The sequence below is a fragment of the Puma concolor genome, chromosome A3 (genome assembly GCF_028749965.1).
Source record: "Puma concolor isolate L17-30 chromosome A3, mPumCon1.1.hap2, whole genome shotgun sequence".
Classification (NCBI taxonomy): Eukaryota; Metazoa; Chordata; class Mammalia; order Carnivora; family Felidae; genus Puma; species Puma concolor.
In genome coordinates, this window is record NC_141669.1 from 110,001,135 (window position 1) to 110,024,512 (window position 23,378).

Consider the following 23,378-nt stretch of genomic DNA (forward strand, 5'->3'; position numbering starts at 1 on the left):
AAAGAGTAAGATGAATGTATCCCGTGAAACATGGGTGTCACTCCAAAAAAATGTTGTCTTTGTTTTTGTTTTCAAGATGTTTCAGTGTCCAATGGAACAACAGAGCTGTTGCACACAGAGCACATCTGGTATCCCCGGATACGTGAGGTAAAAGAGGAGCATTGTCTGCTTTTGGCTTCTTTGTGTTTCTTTCCTGCTCCATTGTTGGCCGTGCCCAAGAAGTGGTAGTGATGGGCACCAAGCCTTCCTTTTCCTTTTCAACTACTGACATGTTTATTTCTTTTGTGAAACTAAATGTAGATGGCATCACCATAAAATAAAGCACGCAGAAATGCTTTGTACAGCCAGACAGTATTTCTGTCAGAAGTTTCTAGCCTTCATTCCCCCCCGCCCCCCAACCCCTGGGTACCCACAGACCTGCCCACTCACACGCTGCAGCATAACTGGCTGAGGGGCGTGGCTCCCTTAGAAAGAGCTACAGAGGCTTGCCTGAGGGCACACACCTCTTCATTCTAGCCCCGCATTTCCGTGTGTGTGTGTGTGTGTGTGTGTGTGTGTGTGTGTGTGTGTGTAAAGAATTACAGATACTTGTCCGCTGTGGTGCACTTGAACAGAACAAGGCATGGGAGTCCTCAGACACGAAGAATGGCCAACAACTTATCCACATCTTCCCAAATCTGGAAGATCCTTCACCATTAGTTCAGAGTTAGCACAGATAATAGTCGTTTTCCACAATAGAAACATTCCTTTAGAATTTGTGTCGATAACACGATCTTCTAAACGTCCCTCAGAGACTCACATTTTAAAGTCCAGAATCTTTGTGCCACAGTGTTCCTCTGAGCCTGGTTTTGAATGTTGTGTGTCTTGAGCAGGAATGATAAATCTCTCACTTCTCCATGGGAGAGGTAGAGTGGCTATACGTCCATTTCCTGTTTCTGTAATGCCCCTGTGTCAACCATGTCATTCATAGGTTGGCTAGACCCCGCTCACCCCACTGGTTTCTTTGGGGCCCTGGGAATTTTCCAGCAGTGTCACACTTGTTAGGTAATAAGCCGCTGCCTGTCAGAACTGTCCACTGTGGTTGCAGGTGACGCTTGGAGTCTGGATCTACAAGCAGCTCACTCTTCGTGTCTGTGCCTTCTCTCGTTCCAGATCCAAGGCGCCATCATCATGTCCTCGCTGATAGAAGTGGTCATCGGCCTCCTGGGCCTGCCCGGGGCTCTGCTGAAATACATCGGGCCCCTGACCATCACGCCTACGGTGGCCCTCATCGGGCTGTCTGGGTTCCAGGCGGCAGGAGAGAGAGCGGGGAAGCACTGGGGCATCGCCATGCTGTGAGTGCTCTGGACTACGTAGCACAGACTGTCAGCACCTCCTCTTCCCACCACCAAGTGCAGTCTCTTGGGATAGTTTGAGCATTTACGCGAAGACTTAGGAGATAGGTTTTGTTTTTATTTTTGTTTTTTTTAAAGTAAGAAGAGGCTGACGGTTTAAAGTTCATTCATTTCTTGCCAGGAAGTTACCGAAGGGTGTTTTAGACCCGGAGGTTGGGAAGTGACATGCAGCACGGTATTCCAAAGACCTGTTTGGGAGTGATGTGCAGAGGGAGGGTTGTGAGGTTTCAGACTTTAAGAAGGGGGTGTAAGACGGTGATGCCATTAGCTTTTAACTTTTGAGGTCATGCCAAGTCTCTTGCACACGAGTGGAAATACCGCGAAGCCAAATCCTTTCGGCGAGACTCAAAAAAACTTCCAGATTGGCAGGAGACAGAGATGCTGCACGAGTAGAGTCTGTTGGCATTGAGAGAGACGTGGCTCCCCTGGCTCCCTCCTACACCTGTGGGGATGCCATGGTTCTTGCCAGAGTCCTGCCAGTCATTGCTGGTCCTTAAGCACAGAACTTCAAGTTCATTAAAATGTCACTTACCCCTTTATGTGTTGTCAGTAAAGACATCCAAGACTTCGGTTTATTACAAGATGGATTATTAGAGCCATGGAATTCTGTATGCCACAAACAGAGCCTGCTTTCTTGTTGTGTGCCTGGTGAACACATGTAAGAGCTGATCACACTATAGGGAAATGGTTCAAAACCTGGCATTTGCCAACCAGTACAGTTCCCAAAACAAAGTAAGTAATAACAGAAGGGAGTTTCCGCTGGTTTTTGTTTTGCTTTGTGAACTACTCGGTAATTCTTAAACAGTAGCTAGCGCTTCTCCAGCTCCTGCATTAGTGCTTTATAAAAACACTCGTCGTATATATTGTACGTTAAGATAGGTGCCGGCATCGTGCCCATTTAACAGCAAAAGAAGCAGAGGCACAAAGACGCAAAGTTAGCTGCCCAGGTTCGCACAGGTAGTAATTGGCTGGATGGTTTTCAGAACCCAAGTAGTCTGGTCAGAACTTAGTCCCTAACACTTCATCCTGCCCGTCTGTGTTGGAACACGGTGTGCAAGTTAAAGTGCATCTTTACGTACCTATAATCCATCTAGCCTTACAGATTAAGGTGTGTGAAAATGTCCAGGGCTATTCTTCATTTCTCCTTTCACTGAAGGTTGGTCCATATTCCCCACACCAGCATGGGTGTGTAGAAGGCAGGGAAGGATGTCCTATGAAACGCAGTAAGTTCCAAGAAGGAGAAATTGGAATTGCCATCATACGGTGAAATTAGAAACCAGTGACAAAGGGTGAACAGAACCCCCAGATCGCCTAGGAGCTGAAAAACACTGTTGTAAATCACCCCTAGTCAGAGGGGAAATTGAAACTCATGATTGCTGATAATTTAGAACACGAGGACAAGAACAAACCAGTCACACAGAGCGGAGTTGTTCTTGAAAAAAACATACAATCTTAAAGGCAAAGTACATGAAGAGCTTATGTCTTTGAAACTAGAAAAATAGGATGAAAATGAGCCTAATGGAAGCAGGGGACCAAAAATTAATACAGATAGAAAAAATGTAAAACATAGAAGTGAAAAATTCAAATATTGGTTCTGTGGAAAAGAGCGTGTGGACACACTTCAGGCGAGGCTGATTGAGAAGAGGAGGGAGTGAGTGCACAAATAGAGGGATAAACCCTTAGGTCCAGGGAAGAAGAGTTCCAGCTGTGCTACCCGCCCCCAAACTTAAAAACAACAACAAATTAATAAAATGGGTGGTTTTCCAAAACGTGAAAACAAAAATGGACTCTTCCTCACCCTGAGCGCTAAATGTTGGGGTTCCCCAGAACCTGGTCCTTGGGCACTTCCCTGCCACGTGCCTTTCCCCAGGAAGACCTCGTCTAGTGCACGGCCCCAGCAAGCCTGTGATGCTGCTGACTTCCATGTGAGCCTGCAGCCCATACCCCTGAACACCAGCCATGAGGGCCAAACCCTGGTTCGCACCCTCCAGTCACCGTTACACAGGACTCTTCAGACTTCAAAAGGAGATAGTGTCAATCGTTTGCTTCCTTCCTTGTCCCCAAACCCAGTCCCCTCCTGTCATCCTGCTCTCAGGCAAGGCCACGACCACACACCCCGCTGATGGAGTCAGAAGCCCTACAGTTGTCCCTGATTCTTTGCTTCCCCTCAGCTCATGTACAAGCCATCTTTCTGCCTTCTCTCTCCAGCCTGTCACGCCACTGCCACTCCCCTGGACAAGCCTCACCCGTGGCCATGCTTCCAAACGTCTCCACCTTCTCTCTTGCTCCCTCCCTGCTCATTCACAGCCCCGTGAAGTCCCTGGCCATTCTCCTCTCCTGTCTCCTCCTTTTGAAACTCCACTTGGACACAAGCAGGAATTCTGGAAGTTTGTAGGTCTTCTTGTCTATGTCTGAAACCTTCTCCGCTGTCCCTCATTCTGTTTACATCTCACACTAGGCACTTGGGGCCTTTCGCTGTTGGAATCTCCGACGTTTGGGGGTGGGAAATGATTGAATTATTTCACGGATGCTTTCCTTACTCCATTCTAGCTCTTCGCTTCCTGGAACCTCTAGAGTGTTTGGACCTCCCAAATCCTTCCTCTGCTTTCCATTTCTCCAGCTTTTTTCTCCATTCATGGGAAAATTCCTCAGCTGTATCTGTACATCCTTCTGCCAAGCTTTTCCTTTCTTCTGTCAGGTTTTTTTAGTTTCCAGCCAGCTTCTCTTATCCTTGGGATGCCAGCTATGTGAGGGCAAGGCTTCAGCTCCATGCTGGTCACTGCAGCACCCCCAGGACCTGGCTCACCACCTGTCACAGAGCAGGTGTTTAGTAAGCACCTCGTAGTAAGGGTGGGGAGGACTGGGGGTTGTGAGTACATCCGTGACCATAAGTCAAGAATGCTATCAAAGGATTTTATCCCTAAAAAAAGTTCTGGGCTCCAATAGTTAGTATATTATATTTCAAGGAAGAGAGAATTCCTGCATCGGTTAAGTGGTTCTGGCAGTTTAAGAAATGGGAAACTTCCCAACCAAGTTGATCTCCGTGGCGGATCCTGACAGAGCTAATACAAAAGGGAGAGCCCAGACCTACGTCTTCCTCCCCAGAGTTGTGTAAAGCCCCAGGCTGAGTTCAGGTATGTTTAGGCAGTAGTATGCTAAAGCCCAGCGTCTTGCTCTACTGCAGGTCTCCTTGTGATCTTTTAAAATGCAAGTGTGCAGGGGCGCCTGGGTGGCTCAGTCGGTTGAGCGTCCGACTTCGGCTCGGGTCATGGTCTCGCGGTTCATGAGTTCGAGCCCCGCGTCGGGCTCTGTGCTGACAGCTCAGAGCCTGGAGCCTGCTTCGAATTCTGTGTCTCCCTCTCTGTGCCCCTCCCCTGCTCATGCTCTGTCTCTCTCTCTCTCTGTCTCTCTCTGTCAAAAATAAATAAACATTAAAAAAAAAAATTTTAAATGCAAGTGTGCAGAAGAAGCTTTTCGGAAAGTCTTATTATCCAGCTCTGCGCACACTATTTTTTTTTAGTGTCATATCTATTAACATATCTTGGAAGAATGCTCTTTGGAACATGGCTTGGGAAAATGCTGTTCCGGATAATAATAACAAAAATCCAACACATTAGGTGTGTCATTTTAGGAATTTAAGGATGATTAAATTTTAGAATTTATTAATAAAATTCATTATGGGCCCATGGTGGATTTAATTCACAAAAGCCAGGGTGACCAAAAGAAAAATCACTTGGGGTGCCTGGGTGGCTCAGTCAGTTAAGTCACTGACTCTTGGTTTTGGCTCTGGTCCTGATCTCACAGTTCCTAAGTTTGAGCCCCACATTGGGCTCTGCACTGAGCAGTGTGGAGTCTGCTTGGGATGCTCTCTGTTCCTCCCCTCTTTCCCAAAATAAATAAACTTTTAGAAAATAAGTGAAAAGCCCACTGAAACTAAATTATAAATGACATCTGGGAAAATATTTACAACAAATTCCATTAAAAAGGCTAATGCCCTTAATGAATACTTTCACTAACTGAAGTAGAGAGTCCTGGTGGAACAATGGAGGAAGGAGAAGATGTGAGCACCCATTTAGCCAAAATGGGAAGTACAGATCACTAAGTACAGAAAGGCTTAGCCTCCCCAGTTATTAACATGCATATTCACAGGGATTCTGTTAACAGAATGGGGTAGTGGTAGTGGATCAGAGTGTACTGACTTGGGTTCCTAAGTCAGCCAAGAGAGGCACAGTTAGATTCTCAAGGGGGAGGGTAAATGGAGTGACACATAGGTCCTGGAAGGGAGCCATTTGTTTTTGCGAAAACATTGTTTTGATTATTTATATACAGTTTCAAACCTATTCAAAAATAGAATAGTGTAATGAACACCCCAGTACCAAATACTTAAGAGAAGTCTCATTTTCTCTCTACCCCCAAAATACATTAAAATTCTAGTCATTTGAGGGGCACCTGGGTGGCGCAGTCGGTTAAGCGTCCGACTTCAGCCAGGTCACGATCTCGCGGTCCGTGAGTTCGAGCCCCGCGTCAGGCTCTGGGCTGATGGCTCGGAGCCTGGAGCCTGTTTCCGATTCTGTGTCTCCCTCTCTCTCTGCCCCTCCCCCGTTCATGCTCTGCCTCTCTCTGTCCCAAAAATAAATAAAAAATGTTGAAAAAAAAAAATTTAAAAAAAAAAAAAATTCTAGTCATTTGAAGTTTAACAGTAATTAAACAGGGAAATCTAAAGTAAAATAATAGTTCCTGCCATCCATCCAACTGCCACCCCTCGAAAACATCTCATGAATAACTAGTAAAAAGTTAGTATTTATCCTATATGTGTAAATACAAACATATACACATTTACAGCTTCACCATTATAATTTGTTTTTCACCCTGACAGTTTGTTGGGCTCATCTCTCTAAGACAGTGTGTTTAGATCTACTTCGTTCTTTGTAAAATTGCACAGTGTTAAATAGTATGAAATATAGAATTTATTCAGCCATTCCCAATCGATACTCATGGTTGTTTAAAATATTTGCTGTTGCAAACAATACTGAAATTCATACTCTTATGTAGTGTAAGGAATGAATATTAAAATAATTGATAGTTTTTTAAATTGATGAAATTGGTAGGGACTTAAACGTATAAGACCTTGTGGGGCACCTGGGTGGCTCAGTTGGTTGAGCGTCTGACTGTTCAGCTCAGGTCATGATCTCACAGTTTGTGGCTTTGAGCCCTGCATCTGGCTCTGTGCTGACCGTTTGCTCAGAGCCTGGAGCCTGCTTCAGATTCTGTGTCTCCTTCTCTCTCTGCCCCTTCCCCGCTCACACTGTGTCTCACTCTAAAATAAAAACACGCTGTGTTTCTCTAAAATAAATAAATATTTTAAAAAATTTTTTAAATAAAAAGTATAAGATCTTGTATTTCAGTGAGTAGCAAATAGGCATTTTTGGTCTCTGGGTGGGATTATAAACTCTGCTCACTTTTATGTATTTGGCAGTTTGCATCAGGAGCTTTTTAGGGGCTCTTGTGTGGCTCAGGCAGTTAAGCGTCTGACTCTTGATTGCAGCTGGGGTCATGATCTCACAGTTCGTGAGTTCAAGCCCCGCGTCAGGTTCCACGCCACTCTCCCCTGCTTGCTCGCTCGCTTGCTCACTCTCTCTTGCGCGCGCACACGCTGTCTCTGTGTCTCTCAAATAAACTTTATTATTTTTTTTTAAAGAAACTTTTTAATAAGATATTTACTATTTGACAGCTCCGTTTTAGTCCTAGGAACTTGCCCTAAGGAGATGTGCAGACAGGTGCCAGGGAGGGGTGATCTATCACGGTTGTTTCTGTTGCTCCCAACATCATACCATATGGAAATTGTTTACCAAGATGTGTGTCCATAAGATGGAATAATAAGTAGCCACTAAGGTGCTGTTGCCGATTTCCTTCCTGTTGAGGTCGTGGCATTCGTAGGGGCTACGAGTTAGTTGGAAAGTACGTTGTGAAGTATGATTCTAGTTCAGGTCAGATGGTGACCTGTTTGTGCTCCAAGGGCAGGCAGTCTTGTGTCTCTCTCTAACCCCAGTGCCCTGGACCCAGTGATGCCCTGTAAATATCCAGGGAATGGAAGCTGTTTAGAATCTAGACCAGAATGTTACATAGTTGTTACCTGGGGTGGGATGAACAGTGATCTTCAGGCTTTTGCCTTTTTGCTTATCTGCCTTTTATAACTTTCCTTGCATAATGTTTGTAAGGTAAAAAGAAAGGTCAGCAAGCCAGTGGGTGGATAGAACCCTGGCCTGAAGACCTGCGGCTCATCTTTTCCCCTTCTGTGCTTCGCCAAGATACGTGAGCTTGGGCACGTCTCCCACCTCTGAGCCTCTGCTGCTGCCTTACTGCTGTGGGTGGGACTGCCTGCCCTGTCTGCCCCACAGGCGTATTTGAGGATAAACGTAAATTAGAAGGGTGTGGGTTTTACAGAGTCAACAAAAAGTGGAGTGTTCATCTGCTTGGTCCACTTCCATGTGCCCTGCCAGATTTGGCCTGAGATGGGCGTCCTTCCTGGAATTCGCCAGGGGTCCTCCGTCCCCTCGTAAGAATGCTTTAAAAAGTGAACACTGCGTGCAGGTGATAATAGCCAAGCAGGGTATTGCCTGAAATAATGATGATAATAGACTTGGGGCTTTTTGGAATCTCATAGTGTTCACTTCAAAATAAGTCAGCATTCTTTTGAATGTGAAAAATTTTATGTTGATCTAAGTTTAGAGTAAGCCAGTTTCAGTACTCCTTATTACCATATCATTTTTTGTTGTTGTTAAACTTCACCATCCCCTCTCCCCAGAGAATTGGAATAACTTGGCACTGTGTATATTTCCAACCTTGGACTGGTACCGGCTCGGTGACTTTGTTTGGGCTGAGACCCCCATGTCCCTGGTGAGCAAGCACCTGGGTAAGTGGGAGAGGTAGGGGTGCGGCACAGGCCTGTTCTCCAGCTGGCTGCAGACCATGCGCCTCGTTAGGAACATGACCGTGAAGCTGCACTTGACCGGCTGTCAGCAGAGCTGATGATTCCATCTCCACAATTGGAGCTGTGCCCAGGAACAATTAAGCTGAGCTTTGACTGAGAACCCACTCTTGTGCCAACTCTCCCTCGGGTTATAAGTGAAAGAGTGCGTCCCTGTGGGTGATGAAACCCATTGTTGTACACTCCTTCATTGTGTCAGCGGTGGGAAGCCATCCCACACCTGCCACGTTTGTAGCAGACGGATGAGGACGTGTTGGGTCCTGCTGCAGGGGAGTCAGCTGATGGTGCTGCCTCCTGTGGTCCTCACTGCAGCTCGGTCAGGAGTGTGGGGCTTAAGGTAGAGAGACTTCTGAGCACACCCCGGCATCCCTGCCCTTATGACAAAGTATTGCGACAAAGCAGTTCAGAGCCCAGGCTGTAGAGCTAGACCTCCTGCCCCGCCTCCTCCCACCCTGCAAACTCTGGCTGCATGATCTTGGACAATGGTGGCTCTGTCTGGGAAGTGGACTGTCCTCGAAGCCACCGCTGCAGAAGGCTGAGATGATGGGCAGGATGACCTTCACGTAACGCCTGACGCAGACCTCTTGGGAGCATTGTTATTAATATTGAAATCTGTATGTAGCCTTCTTAAATATTGGAGTTTTTGCTTTTTAAAAGCAGTTTATGCTCTTGACACGTGAATCAAAAAATACAGAAAAGTAGAAAAAAGGTCTCAAAACATATTGCCACCTGTGGTCAGTCCCTGTGCGCATCTTGGACCCTGTCCTCCTTACCTGTGTGCACGCCTGCGTGTGTGTATGTGCATGTGCAGCACTTGCTTGTTTTTTCAGTTCTTAGTTGTGATTTTAGTGTACGTTGTGTTGCAGATGGTATCTTTTTTCCCTTACGCGGTGTGAGCATTTGGCAGGAGTGTGCGCATTCTTTGGGTTTTCTTGTTCTCCAAGGAAAAGTTAGCCCAAGTATTTATATGGCAATTTTATTTAGTATCAAGAAATGCTAAGAACTAATATTTTTTCAAAAATCGCATTTCCAAAAGCTATGATTTCCCAAAGAACAGTTAAGAGGACTAGCAGCTTTGTAGAGAAATCAACTCAACACACATGGTTAGTTTTGCCCTTGCAGCTCTGAGTATTATTTTAAAACACAGACATACAGCCTTTAACCTAATTTATTTTCTCTCTCTCTCTCGTCAGGACAATTTTCCTAGTATTACTATTTTCGCAGTATGCCAGGAACGTGAAGTTTCCTCTCCCAATTTACAAATCCAAGAAAGGATGGACTGCATACAAGTTACAGCTTTTCAAAATGTTCCCTGTGAGTAGTCGCTTTCTTTTTTTCCCTTGACAATATTGCCTTTGTTTACGTGAAAGGAAGTTTTAAGCTGGTCTTTCTGGGGGAACTATGGGTGGCGACATCAGGGTACTAAGGCCCACCAAATTGGCATGGACTTGAGTTTAACAGCAGTAGAAGGTTCTGAATCTGCAGTCCTTTCAGGCACGTGCAGGAGGACACAGTTCTTGAGACGGAGGGCGATCTGTGTTCCCGTGGCTTCTTCAAGCACATTGTCCATTACTCTTATTTTCTAGCCAGACTTGGGGTTAAAATAACTCTTTCCTACATAAAAGTGCTCTCTCTGAATGAGATTCCACTCAAGTAATAGGCTTCCAGCAGATCTGTGACGTGTTTTTTCTGCCAAGTATGGACGATGGTGGAAGCTATGGGGTCTGATACTCAGCCTCTAGGAAGGTGTGTGTTTTGCCAGCATCCACCACCTCTGTTGGCCTCATGGAGCTTTTCCCTTGGACCACTTTAGATCATCCTGGCCATCCTCGTGTCCTGGCTGCTGTGCTTCATCTTCACAGTGACAGATGTCTTCCCTCCTGACAGCACAAAGTATGGCTTCTACGCTCGAACGGATGCCAGGCAGGGCGTGCTTCTGGTAGCCCCGTGGTTTAAGGTCCCGTACCCGTGTAAGTATTCTGGTGACAGGGGAAGAGCAGGTCAGGAGCTCACGAGGGTCCCACTTAGAGGAGCTGGGAGATGGCAGAAGGCTCTGCAGCTTAAAAAGCCTTCTTTGTTCTAGGAGGTCCCACGAAGGGCTTACTGGTAGGAGGCTTTGACAGTGAAAGATGGGAGGCACTGTCCCCAGAGGCTGTAGTTAGCACACAGAGACTAACCAGCTCCCTTCTCAGATTATCTAGTCCTTTTGGTTCCACTGGGATGTAATCCTGGACAAGGGGTCTCTTGTCAGGTTTGAAGAAGGCAAGTATCAAGCTGCATAGTAACTAAGCCGCCAAAACTGAGCAGAAGGAGCCTGAAGATTAGCAAGCCGACTGCTCGAGCATGATGGGATTTGTGTAATCTTTTAATGGGTAGCTATAATCTTTGTTTTTTATTTGGTCACAGCTGTCAGAAGTAAACTGATATTCACCAGTGGGTGGAAGATGGGTCTTAAGTTATAATTGAAGTGTTGGGTAACTCTTGGCAAGGTGGTGTGGCGGGGGGTACAGTCCCAAGCTGAGGTGTCCCTTGGATTCACACATAATACTTTCTAGGCCCCAGTCCCCAAAATGACTTGTGTGAGTCCAGTGGTTATTAACGCTTGGTTGTTCCATGGTAAAGACTCTGTTCCTGGCATTTGGACATTTTAATTAGAACCCAAACCTGACCTAGGTGGGGTTGTGCTGATTTATTCCCTGGTTTAACAGTCACATCTTCACATCTTATGATGATATGGAGAAAAAGCAGGAAAAGCCGAGAATATTAAGGTTGGGTGAAAGAAAACTGTTCCAAGCATGTTAAATGGAAGTGATTTTGGTAGTTGTTCCTTGTATGGTTGACAAAATTTATACTTGACAAAATTTACTCTTTCTAAAATTACCATCTGGGGGCGCCTGAGTGGCTCAGGTGGCTAAGCAGCTGACTCTTGATTTCAGCTCAGGTCATGATCTCATAGTTTTTGAGTTCAGAGACCTGAGTTGGGCTCTGTGCTGACAGTGTGGAGCCTGCGTGAGATCCTCCCTCCCTCTCTCCCTCCCTCTACCCCTCTCCGGCTTGCTCTCTTTCTCAAAAATAAAAAAAACATTTAAAATAAAATAACTTCCTCACCAGATCATATGTATTTCTGTATACCTGCCCCACCCCCCCCCCCCAAAAAAAGAATAAATGCGTGGTTTGTAAACATATAATTTGAGATAAAATGAGATGAAATCGGTAAGGCAGCCAGGAGGGGGCCTGGCGTGTGCAGGGAGGAGGAGGAGGTACGGAGGGCGAGGGGGGTCAGGAGGAAGCGCCACAGCACACGCTGGCCGGGCTTCTCTGCTGTTCAGGCCGTTCGCTGGATGAGCACAGTTTAGGAGGGCCGGGCGGGCCGTTGGGGAGCAGCAGCTGCGCATGTGCTGAGAGTCCGAAGCGCTTTCCCCGGGGTCTCCCAGGGCCCCTGTGTGAGGAGGGCGGTGGGGCCCCTGGTGCGGTGACGCGGTAGGGCCTCTTGGCGGCAGCGCTTCGGGGCCGAGCGGCTCTGCTGCCGCAGCTCCCCGGGTAAAAAGCCACCCCCAGGGAGCCGCACTCTGACAGTTTGGCTTAACCTGGAGGCAGGTTTTCAGGGATCTAGAGCGGTGGTCCTGAGTCTCTAGTTTGATAACAGTTACCTGAATTGGTTGGTAAAATGCGATTTGGGGCCCAAAATGTCAACAGTGCTGCGGTGGAGAAACTCTGCTGTAAAGTAACCACATGGGTGGTGTTAGGTGTTGTAGTTGAAAGGAGACATGAGATGACAGTTAAGACTGAAAGCTGGAAAACAGCAACATGTATACACAGACCTGCTTCCCGCGCAGGCACGCACAAGGTTGACTCTTGAACAGCAGGTGGGGGTGTGGGGAGGTTGGGGCACCCCAACCCCACAGTCGGAAAATCACATACAACTTTTTTCCCCAAAACTTAACTACTAAGAGCCTACTGTGACGGGAAGCCTTACTAATAACATAAACCGTTAATACATATTTTGTATGTTACATGTTTCTATATATTCTTACAAAAAAGTAAGCTAGAGAAAAGAAAATGTTATTAAAGTCATAAGAGAAAATACATTTACATTACTGCATTTTTGGGGGAAAAAACAAATAAGTGGACTAGTGCATTTATTTTTATTTTTTTATGTTTGTTTATTTTTGAGAGAGAGAGAGAGCATGAGCAGGAGAGGGCAGAGAGAGAGAGAGAGAGAGACAGAGAATCCAAAGCAGGCTCCGAGGTGTCAGCACAGAGCCTGACACGGGGCTTTAACTCACCAACGGTGACATCATGACCTGAGCCAGTCAGATGCTTAACCAACTGAGCCACCCAGGTGCCCTGGACTAGTGCATTTACACACACACACACACACACACACACACACACACACGTATTTATATATATATATATTTATATGGAAAAAGGGTCAAAAATTTAGAAGATTGCAGATTTAAAATGTTGAAGTAGATGGAATAAAGATTTTAAAAATCGAAGGACTGCAGGCAAAAGGGAAAAAAGTAAGAAAATAGTAATGAGACTAAGAAAATAAAAGGCAATTTCTGAAGAAATAGTAAATGGCAAAATAAGGATCCCTTCCCCCCAAATCAGGACACTAAAAACCACAATGCTGTGTCAGTAACATGGTAACTATAAGATTATTTAGAAAATACAAAATGTTGCTGGATAGAGACATCTGCTCCAAACCTACCTGGAGATGCGTGTTGACCAAGCATGCCCCTGTCTGCTCCCAGGCGGGAGCAGTTCCGCCCTTATACACTCCAGACATATTCTGCACACCTTACTTCACTTGTCTTCTTTATCTTCCCAAACCCGTGGTCACTCCTGTTACAAAACCCAGGCCCTGCGGTATTGCTCGTCCAGCCTCTCCCAGGCCCACCTTCCCCACGCTGCACTCCATTCTGCAGAGCACCAGCCCATTCCTGCACACCCTCCCCAGAGCCTCTGGACAAGAGCCCAGCATCTTCCTAACCTGTCCTTGTGACCGGTGCGGGTCACCTGTGTTTGAAGTCTGTTTTACAGTTTTAGGTCTTGCAGTGTCCAGACCCTCCAACTACTGTTGGTCTTGAACAAGACCATTTAACACATCTTTCTTTGTTACTATGCTTTCCTACTTAGTGATTGCACTATAGTGGTTCAGAGAAAGAAAGCACATTATCAAAGTCTCTTCTTTTTAAAAGTAAAAGTTTCTCATGATATTTTTATTAAATAAGACCCATGGTTTGTTTTCTTCCTTTCTTTCCTTTCTTTCTTTTCTTTCTTTTCTTTCTGCTGTCAGCCCAGAGCCAGACATGGGGCTCATACTCACAAAACCGTGAGATCTTGACCTGAGCTGAAATCAAGAGACACTTAATCGACTGAGCCACCAGGCGCCCCAAGATTCATGCCTTTCAGTATCCAAATAACATAAAAAAAAAAACTAATGTAGAATTAACTAAATCCAGATACTCAAAATAAAGTCACCTGGGGACTTAATCTTTGCTTTCTTAAAGGAAACTATTTAATTTTCTATAACACGGTTTATTTTTTTATTTTTATTTTTTTAAATTTTTTTTTCAACGTTTATTTATTTTTGGGACAGAGAGAGACAGAGCATGAACGGGGGAGGGGCAGAGAGAGAGGGAGACACAGAATCGGAAACAGGCTCCAGGCTCTGAGCCATCAGCCCAGAGCCTGACGCGGGGCTTGAACTCACGGACCGCGAGATCGTGACCTGGCTGAAGTTGGACGCTTAACCGACTGTGCCACCCAGGCGCCCCAACACGGTTTACTTTAAAAAGTGCTGATCTTACATTGGAGGGCTGACTGCATCTTGTGCCATGCTTTACTGCTGGGATTTAAATTTAACTGGTGACCTTTCACTGCTTTTTCATTTAATGTCACCTCCTGGGCAAGATCACCTACTTGCTTTGCACAGTAGGGTTAAAAATCCTCTTCATACAAATTTCCTATCCTGTCGGGAATTCCTCTCCAACAGGCTGTGTAATTTAGTAGACAGAGAGTGTGGCTTTGAAGCAGGAAGAGAAGCACTTCCCTCTTCTTTCTTGTAGCCAAACGCTTTACTTTTAATAAAGATGCAGAGCAGACCAATCCTGGTTATGGTCCTCTTCATCCAACTCAGGAACTGTCTCCAGGCATGTAGTGCATTGATGAAGAACATTTAAAAATAAACACATCTTTTTCCATGAGCCTCAAAACCTGAGTGTGTCGTGTAGAGTCCTCTGATGTCCTGATCACTTTTGCCTGCTCCGTTTTCCTTCCGCAGTTCAGTGGGGACTGCCCACCGTCTCCGCGGCTGGTGTCATCGGCATGCTCAGCGCCGTCGTTGCCAGTATTATCGAGTCTATTGGGGACTATTACGCCTGTGCAAGGCTGTCCTGTGCCCCGCCACCTCCCATCCATGCGATAAATAGGTACGTTCCTGAGAAACTTGAGTTCTTCCTTGGGCCCCGTGCCTCCTTACTTGGCTCTTTGGTTAATCATGGAGAAGACTTTCCAAGACTTTCAGCGTGGAAGCAGCTGAGCATCAGGGCTCTTTGTTGGTTGGTTGTCTTTGGACAAGTCCCTCCCCCATTTTGCTCTCCTTTTCCTCATCTGTAGCATGGAGCGCAGTCCCCACCCTTCCTTCCTCAGTGATGGTCACGTAAGATGCTCTTTCTGAGACCGTGCCAGACCCTAAACTCACCAGAACAGAGGCGAGACGCTGCCATTGTTCTTTGCTTGATTTGGGGTCAGGGTTGTATGTCCTTTTTGATTTCTTGTTTTCCTTACTGTTCTTAAGGGTAAATACTGTGTCATCTGTTCACAATTACAATTCCTAGAGAGACCAGAAGAGCAGGAATAGGTGAAATCTGCAGTACCTAGAGACTTATGGGCAGGGGGGTTTATCCTCTCAGCATATCTGGTCTTCACGTTCTGGAAGCTAGGAACGAATTGGACCCTGAGGGGTTGCAGAAAAGAGCACAGAAGGCCCCCTTGCCCAACTAACTGTTGCCCTTCCGGAAGGGATTGTGTGAGATGAGATCCATTGGGCTGGTGTCAGCATGTTTTGCTTTGGTTCTGTTAGCATTCATAGTCTTGGTTCTTATAGCTTTCTCCCACGGGTGTTGCATATGTTTGAGCTACTTATATATTGATTCTTTAAAAAGTTCCAGTGTGACAAAATTACAGAGCATTTCCTTCCTGATGAAACTGTGTATTAATAGTAAAGGAATCAAATCAGTGGACAGCCCATACTTGTCTCAGATCCCAACAAATGGCTGTTTTCTGGCTAAAAGCCTTTCATTTGGAATGATTTTTAAACACCTGTGTCTAATGTGTGGCTCACAGAAGTGCTTCTCACAGTTGAGTGAGCATGGGGGGTCCTGTGAAAATGCAGGTTCTACTTGAGCAGGTCTGGGAGGCGGGCCTGAGACTCTGCCCTTCTGACCCTTCCCAGGAGTGCAGAGGCTCCCCACCTGTGCACACCGCCTTTGGATTATAGCCACTTGGAGAGTATTCCAGAGTGTTTCCCGCATTGAATGAATGTTTCTCTTTCCCCCATTCCTTTACGTTTTAGGGGGATTTTCGTGGAGGGTCTCTCCTGTGTTCTCGATGGCATATTTGGTACTGGGAATGGCTCTACTTCGTCCAGTCCCAACATTGGAGTTTTGGGAATTACTAAGGTACAGATATTTTTCTAATTAAATGGTTGGGCCTCTGGTGTTGATCCATTTCATCATTTGGTCTAACCACTGTGAATTCCAAAAGGAAGGCTTCTGATTCTGAGATCATCTTCCCACCCTGCTCCCCAATCTTTTTCTCATTGATAGGTTTCTGAAATGCTGATGGAGGTCTCCCTCCCTTGGCTGCCCCGGTAGCCAGGCACTCAGTGTTACCATTCCCTCGTGCATTCTACAAATACTAAGTCCCAACCCTGTGCCAGGCTATTGTTCTAGACACTTGGAATGCGTCGGTGAATGAAAAAAAAATCCCGTTGTCAGAGTTTACATTCTAGAGAGGGGAAGATCAACAATAAACAGTAAGCATAGTTAGTATGAGAAAAACCTGGGGCAGGATGGAGGTATCGGCAGTGAAGGGGAGTAAGTCAGGCTCAGCCTCACCTGAGATGACCCTGAGCAAGCACCTGAACAGGGCAGTGGAGGGAGTGATGGAGATGGACCTTCAGGCCAGGGACGCGGCCAGGGTGAAGCCCTATTGTGAGAGCAGGCCCTCATGCTGCTGATCAGCAAGGAGGCCAGTGGGGCAGGAGCAGAGTACGGGGTGGTGAGAGCAGTTGACGCCCTCCAGGTAACAGGACGAAGTCACACAAGCCCTGTAAGCTGCCAGAGACAGGAGAAGGGGGTGCCCTGGGCTTGGCTCTGTCAGGGTATTTTTTAAGGCTCACTTGCCCTGTTACGAAGAGAGTGGACTTTGGGGTCAGGGGAGGAGGTGGAAATAGGAGACAGCACTAGTTCTAAATGTGAGATGATGCCAGTCCTTAGAGGAAAAAAATCAGCCTTACAGTAAAGAATTAATGTGATTTTCAAACCACAGCACCAGAGTCCTTCTCTTTCAGATGAAATCTGATGCGGAGTTAGTGGATTTGACAAGCTACAGCAAGTCTCCAGGCTGAGCAGGGCCTGGGTCCGGAGTCCGACTCACCCCTCCAAATAGACACGTGACCAGGGGCTGCCCCACCCCACAATCCGGCTTCTGTAAGGAGCCTGCTCCTAGGCCTTCCAAATTTATTGCTAAGTTCTGCATCCCAGCTGCCCTGGGCCAGAGTGCGTCGTCTGCCAGGCTGGAACGGGCCTGCACCCTGGCTGCTGTACTCTGGGCAGCTAGAGACAGTTAGGACCTGCTCACCGTCTGGGATGGCCTGTGTGAGCCACAGGTCCCCCTCACCTGAGCCCTCTATCCTGAGAATTTAGGGGTGAGCTGCAGCCTTCTAGAGCTATCTGACCTCTGTAAAATTAGAAACCCATCCCCCGCCCCCTGGAGGATTCTGTAACCAGATAAAAAGAAACCAGACACTAAGTTTGGTTAATCTTGACTACAAATCCAGGTGAGCGGGAGCACACAGTGCACACCTGACCTGTTCATTTTCCTGTACGTGGGCGGGACCATCACAGAGCTCGGGCTCAGGGCTGCACACAGCCCTGCCTGCTACTCCTCACAGGCTGTGCTGGGTCCTGTCACTGCCATGCTAGAAGCAGGTGCCGACCACACAGAGCTAAGGGCCCTTTAACCAGTTTGCTGCCGTGGCCCAGTAGACCTGTAACTAATCTGAAATATCATAGCAGTAAAATTGTTACAGATGGAGGGACTCCTAGGGCAAAGCGGTTTAACAAGCCAGCTCCCTTTCTGCACCCCTTTAGAACGAGCCTCACAAAACTTAACCCGGGTCACTGTAGGGAGTAGGTGGTGGTGCTCATTGAGGCTCCCTTCTGAAATGCGACTGAGGTGGTTGGGGGAGTAATTTCTTTATTACAGTTTGAATGGTGCGAGCTTATTCTGAAAAGGCAACCTGCCAGCACTTTTTAATGAGCTAATTGATCTTTCTGAATCCCGTTGGATTAGTATCCCCGGGCAAGGGCGGCATCCGTTCAGGGGCCTGGAATTGGTTTTCATTGCTGACTTCACTAGAGGGATAATTGAGCTGTCTGCACAGCTGCATTGGGGTGGGAAATGGGACTTGGAGCAGATATTTCTTTTTGGCCCCAGCCATACAGCTGATGGAAGGTCCCTGTTCCAGAAGAAAGGCACCAGCTGGAGGCTGTGTTCTCATCCAGCTGAAGGACTTGGGACAAGTCCCTTTTCTGAGAACTCTCAGCTCTGAAATCCTACAATTCTAGATCAAGATCTGTGCTGTCCAGTTTAATAGTAGCTCCATGTGGCTCTTTTAAGTTAGTTGAAATAAGAAATTCAGTTCCTCAGTTGCACTAGCCACATTTCAGGGGCTCAGCAGTCACGTGTGTCTAGTGGCTGTCAGTGGGCAGCACTGATACAGGACATTTCCATCCTTGTGGAAAGTTCTAAGGGACAGCAGTGGTGTGGGCCATTGTGTGAGACTACCGTGGCCTACAGAAAGAGGGTGAACTCTGGTTCTTCCAAAGGATCTGTCTCCCATTTCCTGGCAGCTCTGACATTTGTTATCCTTTATCCAGTTATGACGGTCCCTGTACATGGCAGTTCTAACCTATTTGATTAGGAGTTGAGGATGCCAGCTACCCTGTTGTGTTCAGAAGCCCTCGGGTTGGATTCCACGTACTTCTCTGCTCAGTGTGTTCCAGTGTCTGTCCCACAAAGAGAGATGGCGTATCAGGGTGGGGAGGTGACTGTTTTGGATTCCAGCCCTGGTCCCATCACTTTCTCTCAGTGTGACCGTGGACAGGTTACATCACCTCCCTGAGTCTCCATGCCCTTGTCTACAAAGCCAGGCGTTGCAATTAATAAATTGATGTAATGCACTTAGCGCAGTCTGGCACAGTGTAGATGCACAGTAAGCACCAGCTAGCATCCTTGATATTTAGCCCTAAGTTTGTTTCTAGGGACAGAATAAATACCACCTCTCCTGACAGTGCAGTCTCTTTGGAGGTGTCCAGAGGAAAGTCATTTCTCCTGTGCTGCATTCCACACTGTCGAAGACTGGAAAGCCAGAAATGCAGTGTCAATATTTTGATGGCCCTAGAGGCACAGAGTTCAAGAAAGAAGTCAGAACTGAGGCAGGGAAGAGATTCCAGGGAGCCAGCAGCAGGGAAGGAGAGGCAAAAGGCTCCGTGTACACCGCACCGGGAGGACAGGGATTAGGGCTGTGTTTCTGGTGTTTCAACCAGAAGTGTGTAATAGGCATCAGTTAATAGTCATTGAACAGGAGAATGGCTTAGCTGCTGCCCGTTTGTTTGTTTGCTTGTTTTTGAGTATCTAAGGCAGATCAGCCTTCCATGTATGGTCTTCATATAGGATTTATTGTTTCAAGCAAGGCTGGCCTTGCCCTCCCCCTTGTACATCTGATCCCCTCTGCACAGGTGGCTCCCTGTACCTGGATGCTCTTCCTCCAGGGAACTCTTACTCATCCCTCCCCAGCTCTTCAGAGCTCTTCCTCCCTGCCGGGTGCCCACACAGCATAACCATTGCAGCCGTACAGTTATTTGATCATAAATTTGTGGCTTGCTCGTCTTTGTATTCCGCCCCCCCCCCCCCCCCCCCGCCAGTCTAACAAGTGCTGGTCACATAGTAGATTCCTAAAAACGTTTGCTGAAAAACAGCAGGCTCCCCTATCATGTAATGCAGCCAAACAGAAGTCATTTTTGCTTGATTCTCCAGTTGGCGTACCCTTTTTCACTGCCTCCCTGCCCTGATGACATGTGGGGGGAGCGGTAGATTCTGACGGCAGAGCCTGGGCTCCAGGGTCCGCTGTGCCTGCTTATAGCCGGACAGCCAGCCATCCCTTCGTTGGCTCAGTAAGATTCTACTCTGATTCTTAACCACCTGACTTTTGGGCCCTGTTGGAAGCTCCAGACCAGCACCACCCAGCAGAGCATTGTGCGGTGTGGGACGTTCTATGCACACCTGTGCCATTCTGTGTGGGATCTGCCAGCCGCACGTTCCCGTTGAGCACTTGAAATAGTGGCTGGTGCACCTGAGGGACTAAATCTGAAATTCCATTTCATTTTAGTTTAGCAGCCATCTCCTCACTGTAAGTCATCCTTCTGGAACCTCTTTTATCAATTTATATCCTCAAGGTATTTTCCTGGGAAAGGCAGCACACAGTGCAGGATTCTGGAGCCTGGTGCTGGCTCCACATCCCACTTCTGCCCAGGCAGAAGTTTCTAGAAGGCAGAGATCAGGTTGAACAGAGAGGAGACCATGTGGGAAATATTATGGTTCTGCAAAGACCCAGTGTGGGGGGGCAGACCTTTGGCATCAAGGAAGGCTTTTAAGAGGAGGTGGCATTTGGTAGTGTTTTGAAGGATGTGTCTAGAACCGGCCAGAAGGGGGATGTGGGAAAGAGTGTCCAGGTAGACAGGCCTGGGGATGCCTGAGAAAGGGGTTTTATTTCCCAAACACCAGAAGATTAAAGGGGGGAGGCACTGACCTCGCGAATCACTGTGTGAGAAAGGTCATTCTGCACAGCAGACAGGACAGATAGGTAGAGGAAAGGCTGAGGCCACAAGCCCAAGTGGGAGGCTGTCCTGTAGCCTCATGCTGGTCAGGCACTGTTCAAACTGTTTTACACCTTGTCTCATTTAACCCTTAAAAGCTCGTGGTGTGTCATTCTAAAACGAGGATCCTGCCACCCAAAGAAGCCAAGTGGCTTGCCCTGGTTCCCCGGTTGGAGTGGAGTGGGGTACAGACCAGGCGAGGGGCTGAGAATCCACACTCCTTGGCCTCTAGGCCGTGTCACCTCTCACGGGGAAGGAGAGGAGGAGGGGAGGAGGTTCCAGAAATAGTTGGGACTCTTGTCTGATTCAAGGTGTGGGGAAGATGGAGACAAGTGAATTGCTTTTGGGTGGGGTAACTTGATAAAGGGTAATTCCAAGAACCTGGAAGAGAAAAGCAGGAATAAGCCTAGTTTTTGCATTTGACGTTAGAAGGTCACCCTGGCCCTTGACTGTAATGGTATTTGAAAGCCCAGACCTGAGAGCAGGAGCAGGTCTACCCTGAAGTGACATCACCCAGGGAACAGGGAGCAAAGGCTGGGCCCTGGTGCCACCTTCTTCCAGGGGAGGGGAGGGAAGGAGGAAGAGGAAGAGGGGAGTTGGTGGTAATCTCTTTACTCTGGGTGTCTTTAGAGGGAGGAATTGTGTCCTGAGAGCCATCCTCCTTGTAAAATGAGACATCTCTCTTAACCGAAAGTTTTGTAGTTTGGGGCTTCTGTCACATTTGCCCCCGAGGGGCCTGTGTGGAAATTTGTGCAGAACTGGCGGTGAATGCCTTCTGGTGTGTTCCTCAGGTCGGCAGTCGGCGGGTGATTCAGTACGGTGCGGCCCTCATGCTGGCTCTTGGCATGATCGGGAAGTTCAGCGCCCTCTTCGCCTCCCTCCCGGATCCGGTGCTTGGCGCCCTCTTCTGTACTCTCTTCGGTAAAATCCCATTTCCTTGAGAGCCTGTCTCCTCTCCTCCCTTTCACAGTTGCTCAGGAATCCCTTTAGTAAGATGGGAGGTAATAATTAATACGTTTCCATTTAAAAGTACGCAGGGAATACTCCTTCAAAACATAAAAACATCAGTCTCTGAGTTGAATTTATGTTAAAGGTAGAACCAAGTGTAGAATACTTATGCTAGGAAAAATAAGATGACCTTAATCTTTAATTGGTGTATCTAATTGCTTTAACTCAGATATCTTCTCTGAATGGCATTTACAACTGACATGAACTCTGTGCCATTCGGCTGTGATCAGGGCCCAGATCTTCGGGTGGGTTTTCCAGTTTAATCAGGATGTCTGCATAGAGGTTTTAAAGGGCAACCAATGACCTTAGTTTTCTGCTTGGTCTAAAGAAAGCGAATGTGATGTTTGTGTCCCTGTGTAAGCCCAGATGGTGCTTAGGCCAGGAGTCATTTGGTTCAGAGACCCAGGTGGTCACATTCCGACCCTGTCCTGTCACTGTTCTGTCTCCCAACTTGTTTCTGGCGGGACAGAGGAGGGGCAGGGTGGGGAGTCTGTGTCCCCTCCATCGCCCATCTGTACTGAGCTTAGTGCTGCCCGCCAGCTGATGTTTTTCTCTCCAGGAATGATCACAGCTGTTGGGCTCTCCAACCTGCAGTTCATCGACTTAAATTCTTCCCGGAACCTCTTTGTCCTGGGATTTTCAATCTTCTTTGGGCTCGTCCTTCCAAGTTACCTCAGGCAGAACCCTCTCGTCACAGGTAAGGAAAACTGGCCACAGCCACCAGCTCAGAGAAGACTTTGGAACTTCAGGAATTGTCTCCGTGAACATTGGTCCATGTGTCTATCTCATTTGAGTCTTGTTTTGCCACAGCTTATCTGGAAACCCTTCGCGCTTCCGGCATGAGCTGGCATGTGCCCGTTAAGGGCTCTTTATTTACAGGGACCCTGTCTTTTGGGAGAATGTGAAAATGTAGAATTCAAAACCCAGCTTCATAGACTTTCAAGTACATGTCTTTCTCCTGAGATTGTAACTACTTTGAATTCAAGATTAACCCTTTTAACACCTTTTTAATACCCTGATGTCATGAAGAATGAACAAAGGGGAACCATCTTAAGTAGCAATGGCTGCTGACATTTTATGCGGAATTGGGGACCATTTTATATATGCATTATATATGTGTGTGTGTGTATATATATATATATATATATATATATATACACACACACACACACACACACACATACATACACATATAGCACACACACATACATACACATATAGCATATATACTATATATGTATTTTATATATAATGTTTTATATTTATACTTATTTATAAATATAATTTATAATTTATTATATTTATATTAAGCATTTTATATTAAATATATATTTATATAAATATACATATTTTGGGGGTAAAATTCTATAATGTAAAATTAACTATTTTAGGTTTTTTTTTTTTTTTTTTTTGAGACAGAGAGAGGCAGAGCATGAATGGGGGAGGGTCAGAGAGAGAGGGAGACACAGAGTCCGAAACAGGCTCCAGGCTCTGAGCGGTCAGCACAGAGCCTGACGCGGGGCTCGAACTCACGGACCGTGAGATCATGACCTGAGCTGAAGTCGGACGCTTAACCGACTGAGCCACCCAGGTGCCCCAACTATTTTAAGTTTTTTTTTTAATGTTTTTTGTTTTTTGTTTTTTGTTTTTTTTTTTAATTTATTTTTGAGACAGAGACAGAGCCTGAGCAGGGGAGGGGCAGAGAGAGAGAGGGAGACACAGAATCTGAAGTAGCCTCCAGGCTCTGAGCTGTCAGCACAGAGTCCAATGTGCAGCTCGAACTCATGAGCTGTGAGATCATGACCTAAGTCGAAG

The 23,378-nt window shown here is 46.8% G+C and overlaps 1 protein-coding gene across 7 annotated transcripts in view; it reads left to right on the forward strand.

The window, feature by feature from the left end:
* Positions 1-23,378, forward strand: part of SLC23A2 (solute carrier family 23 member 2) — a 137,292-nt gene that overhangs the window by 105,546 nt on the left and 8,368 nt on the right. For all 7 annotated transcript variants that reach the window (XM_086701744.1, XM_086701748.1, XM_086701745.1 and 4 more), the window contains 8 exons: positions 77-147; positions 1,153-1,334; positions 9,576-9,696; positions 10,196-10,352; positions 14,675-14,822; positions 15,968-16,073; positions 21,347-21,476; positions 22,123-22,260. In XM_086701744.1, the coding sequence (XP_086557870.1) occupies positions 77-147; positions 1,153-1,334; positions 9,576-9,696; positions 10,196-10,352; positions 14,675-14,822; positions 15,968-16,073; positions 21,347-21,476; positions 22,123-22,260 (1,053 nt within the window). The remainder of the gene's footprint in view (positions 1-76; positions 148-1,152; positions 1,335-9,575; positions 9,697-10,195; positions 10,353-14,674; positions 14,823-15,967; positions 16,074-21,346; positions 21,477-22,122; positions 22,261-23,378) is intronic.